This window comes from Cyprinodon variegatus, unplaced genomic scaffold (assembly GCF_000732505.1).
Source record: "Cyprinodon variegatus isolate N-32 unplaced genomic scaffold, C_variegatus-1.0 Scaffold316, whole genome shotgun sequence".
NCBI classification, from domain to species: Eukaryota; Metazoa; Chordata; class Actinopteri; order Cyprinodontiformes; family Cyprinodontidae; genus Cyprinodon; species Cyprinodon variegatus.
The window spans coordinates 873948-878937 of NW_015150769.1; the positions used below are offsets into that span (position 1 = coordinate 873948).

The window sequence follows — 4990 nt, forward strand, 5'->3', positions numbered from 1 at the left end:
TTAGCTGCGACACATGAATCAAGATGCTATGACCGAAAACATTTGATTGACAGATGAGCGCTGATATATGATTGGCCGAATTTAGGTGTTCAGGCTGATGTAGAACTAACTGGCCTGCAGAAGATAACGAAAAAAACTGATTTTAAAACAGGATTTTTTTTTTTTTTAAACATACATGTTTAAGCCAGAATTATTTTAAATATGATTTTCCTACAACTTAAAGAAAAGCAACTTATGGAATATCTCAATAAAAATTATTTAACGCATCAAATTCAAACTAGAGGAGATTCGTCCTACGGAAAGCAGCATCAGTTTAGTTTCTCTTAGGAATCAATAAATTGTTTTTAAACCGAAATAAATGGAATGTTTAATGTGGCACTGAATAGTTTGAGAAATATTTAATTTGTCCCCTTTAAGCCTCCATAGAAACGGCCTTCCCTGCTCAGCCTGCGTGCTTTGAACCCAGCCAGGTGTTCCAGGTGTTACCTTCATGTTGGCCTCAGCTGCGGGGAGGTTGGTCATCTCTCCCAGAGCAGCTCTACTGGGAGCCGCTGCGGAGCTTTTCCCCTTCTTCAGAGGCTCCTCTGCGGCCTGCAGCGGCTGCAACACACCGAGACACGTTGGACAAGGTGGACACAGAGAGACGAGGACAGGGACGGACGGGCTGGAGACTCACCGCAGCTCGAACCTCCATGGCGGCCATGAGGAGAAGAAATCAGGCGGAAAAACCCAGAAAAACAAGCAGAGAGCGACTGTAGCTGCAGCAGGAGGCTGTTCATGAAGCGACAGGCTGGCAGCGTTCAAATAGCGCTGCGGACAATCTGATTGGCTGGAGCTCAGGCAGGAAGGCCGCTGATTGGCTGGAGCTCAGACAGGAAGGCCGCTGATTGGCTGAGAATCAGAAGGCTAGGTCACATGGCAGGCATTGTTTATCAACGATTAAAGTTGATTTTTAAAAAGAAATTTTATTAGAACATTCTTTACGATACAAAAATAAGTACAGTTTCTACAATTGCTTTCAAAATTGGATCATATCAAAAATTGCACTTCCTGAATCTTATCTCTAGCGGTCACTTTTGGAATATTATTGAAAAACAAAACTGTAGAACTCTGTTGTTACCTAATTTAGTAAAATTCTTTATTCATAAACAAATAATCTTGAGACCATCTCCAATCTTTAACGTTTTTTTTAAATCTGAATTCAAATTAAATTTGAAATCTCTTAAATGTATACGAATACATGACTGAAATACTGATGGGTTTGCCCACCAATGTTCATCAATCCTAACATGAATCCCCTTGTTGCCATGGTAATAGTTATTTCATTATTATCAGTCATTCCTTCTTTCTTTTTTCATCTTTTTTTTCCTTATCAATCTTGCCTTTTATTTCCATTCTGAAATCTGGCTCTACGCCTTCCACAGATTTATACTGTTGTTATTGCCGTACCTGTTTGTACTTTCTTTAAATAAAGTTCATTAAAAAGTTAAATAAATTACAATTTCCAGTGAATAATTACCAGGAGTTTGAACAACAATAATAATAATAAATAAAAAATAACTGAATAAAAGTAAACATAGTAACAGTTAGTAGATCTACACATAGAAGCATACAGGGATTACATAAATACTTAACATTTAGAGCATAAAGATAAAGCTTTAGCAGCCTTTTTGTTATTGGAGGAGGAAAAGGTAGAAAAATAAGTTGTTTCTTTCTTTAAAAAGAGATACATGAGGGTTTACATATAATAATTTTAGGTTTGTGGATATAAATCTTGGCCAACAGTAATGAAACATTACATGAGAAGAAATGGTCAGAAATTTATTTTTTATATTTTGTGATTCCAAATAAAACGTCCAAATTTGTCATAAACATTGTCCAGAATGAAGCGACAAATAGCTTGCCATAGAAACCTGCTGTAGCCTCCTTCAGGACCAACAGGTGAGGGACAGACTCAGAGTAAATGTTGCAGAAAGTGCCAGTGGAATCAATGTCTATTTTATATTATATAAAAAATGATTGACTGAGTAACAGAGGTGAATAATCTTAAAGGAAACCTCTTTAACCTTGTTTACTAGTAAATATTTAGTTCTGAGACCAGCCTAAACTGAAATTATGTAAGGAACTGAGATGCAGCTTGCTTGGAATGAAGTAAACTGCATCTGATGCCTTGACCTTCCAGGTTTTCTTCAGCTCTCCTCTTAGACCCTGGTATCATCATATAACCTGGTATAGATATAGATATATAGATAACACTCATAACCAGACATTTAAGATGTAATTACCATAACAATGTAATACATCCATGTATATCACATTTAAATCATCAATTTAGCACTTTTGGCTCATCTGTATTATTTTGCTCCATTAACACATTAATTTTATTGTGATGGGTTTGTATAATGTGTTATATTACATGATAAATAAACTTCAATGACTTCATAATGACTCTGCAATGTGATGGGCCTATTTTTTTTATTCTAAGTTTAATTCTAAGCTATGAAACAGCCAGTCTGTGTCAAAGTGATGAATTTATCTTTATTTTAAAAGTCTTCAGTCCCTGAAAATTGTTGTTCGATGCTGTAGCGCACAGATTGTTTACATTGTGACCGGTCTAACTAGGGAGTACCAATATGGCGGCCGGTGGCTTCACTCCAACCCTGTTCTACCAACAGGCAATCAGGGAATAGATAGAGATCAGTGGGTCTGACATGGCTGTGGGTCAGAGCGGTTCATGGAGATCAGCTCTGGGCACATTTTGTTGGATTGTAGCGTATTTTGACATGTAGTGTTGAATATAGTTGTACTGAACTGTGTTCATGTTCACACAGTAAATATAATAATGTATTAATTGGGTGGTTCGTTGTGTGATTTGGCGTTTTTTAACAGATGTTGGGCTGGAAAACCTCCACTCCATCTGGCAACACTGTCAGCTACTTTCCAGGCTCTTATTTTGAAAATCAGCCTCCGTTGGTCGCATGTGTTTCCGGTGGAGGTTGTTGTTGTTTTGATCTGCAGGCAGAAGCTTTTGAACCTCCGGATTATTTTATTTCCACATCAGCCAAATCTTTCCATTGAATCAAAGCTTTTTTTGTTGCTCCTTTCAGATTATTGATCAGCTGCTAGCTTCCTCTGACGGTAAGCAGCTATTGCTAACTTAGCATCCTGTCACTGTGGCGTTCAGACTGAGGGAAACCTGCGTGTCTTCTCTAACATGTGACTCTAATGATCGATGTGGATTTTAGGTCAGAAGGAAACTGATTTCCAGCAGAGGAGCCTGCAGCTGCTGCGGTCTTTGCTCTGCATCAGATTACAGAACAGGAAGCTTCAAACCAGGTAGAAATAATAATAATCTCATCCTATCAGTCTATATTCTCTACTAGCGATGGCTCCATTAACCCTCATAGAGCTCATGCTCTATGAGCTCAATTTCAAGATAGTCATGGAAGGAGCTGCTTCTAACTGACTGCCTGCATGGCCGCGGGAAGTGGCTACAGCACCCCCTAGTGGCCAGAGGGAGATTTAAAAAAGTAAACATATTTTTACACACAATTAAGGCGGAGCATTAGAGCCAGGATAGATTATTTTTTTGTTCTAAAGCTGCAATACTAAACTGTGTTTAAAAACATTCTGTCAACATCATGCTTCTGCTAAAAAACAAACAAACAAAAAATACAGTTTATCATTAAAATGATCAAGAATTCTGGAGCACTTTAAAAGGAATAGGAACATTTCAGACGTTGCGTTTTTTATTTTTATTTTCTCGTTGAGTCATCATTTTCCTCTCAGTACCAAAGAGGATTAGATTTTATTTTAGTACAATATAGGGGGGGGGGAAAAATCAGAATTCTGACTTTCTCCCATATTTTATTCAAACAAAATTTAAAAATCAATTTACTGTTTTAATTTTTTCAGTGGCCCTAATCCTCTTCAGTTATCACTCAACTTATATGAATTAGATTAATCTCAAATTGACTCTTAGTTTATTTACTCATTTTACTATATTTATTGTAATTTAAAATCCTAGTCCAGCAGCATCCTCATTCACATTTTCCCCTAAAATCTCACCCTATAATAAATGTTTACATAATTTATTGGCTGTATCTAAGAATATCAGACATTTTCAATTTCAACATAGATATAAAATAATACAATATAACCCACAATAATTTAAATGATATCATTCCATTCAGTTTATTCTGTCCAATCAGCTGCCTGTAGTGTCTGTAAATGTCCAGCAGGTGTCAGTATTGTGCGAGACAGAATCAGCGCAGCATCAATAGTTTGGCTTCATGATGCCTCATTAACTTTCACTATTCTCTAGTCTTTGAGTCTTTGGTTGTTTTAAAACCACTGTGATTATAATTAACTCTATGCTTCATTTACAGAAAGTAATTAGCCTCTGTTAGCAGTTAGCCCCGCTAAAGCTAAGAGCAGAGAGCTGATCAGTGATCAGACTCTCCTCTCTGCTTCACTCTGCATTTTCTTCTTCATTGGATCAGATGCTGATGAGTCTGACTCCTTGTTGATGATTCATGGCTGAAACCATGACGGACCAGAACAAAAGGCGCTATCCAGGGTTTGGAAAAAGCAGCTCATGGTTGTGAGGATGATGAAGTTGGAAGTGGAAGACCCTGGAGGGCCCAATGTGGAGCCATCCCTACCAGCAGCCTCCTCCTTAGAGGAGGAGCAGACAGACGACAGCAAAGACCTCCGTAAGTGAGCCTCACTTTTCCAACAGAGTGGATTTAGGCAAAAAAAATTAAATACAACAAGAGGTTGAACATATTGATCTTAATGCAAAGTCTCTGTAATAATCTTTGAAAGAAAACAATAAGGAGGAAATGACTCCTCAGACACTGAGGGAGTAATCTAGTTCTAGTTCATCAAATCTGGTGAATATGATCATTTTCACAGTCTATTTACCAAATGTTTTATCCTTATATCTTGCTCCAATTCCCATCATGTCATCTCAGGTCACTTTCCAGTT

General features: G+C 37.6%; 2 protein-coding genes across 3 annotated transcripts in view; one reads left to right on the forward strand and one right to left on the reverse strand.

Moving 5' to 3' along the window:
- The window catches only part of LOC107090914 (G2/mitotic-specific cyclin-B2-like), a 5975-nt gene extending 5169 nt beyond the window's left edge, over nucleotides 1-806 (reverse strand). Inside the window, exons 1-2 of the mRNA XM_015384554.1 lie at nucleotides 677-806; nucleotides 487-600 (exon numbers count right to left, since the gene is read on the reverse strand). Coding sequence (XP_015240040.1) covers nucleotides 487-600; nucleotides 677-703 — 141 coding nt within the window. The 5' untranslated portion in view covers nucleotides 704-806. The remainder of the gene's footprint in view (nucleotides 1-486; nucleotides 601-676) is intronic.
- LOC107090928 (gastrula zinc finger protein XlCGF52.1-like) overlaps nucleotides 1-4990 on the forward strand; it is a 34643-nt gene that overhangs the window by 14777 nt on the left and 14876 nt on the right. For both annotated transcript variants that reach the window (XM_015384573.1, XM_015384576.1), the window contains exon 2: nucleotides 4503-4715. In XM_015384573.1, the coding sequence (XP_015240059.1) occupies nucleotides 4598-4715 (118 nt within the window). In that variant the 5' untranslated portion in view covers nucleotides 4503-4597. The remainder of the gene's footprint in view (nucleotides 1-4502; nucleotides 4716-4990) is intronic.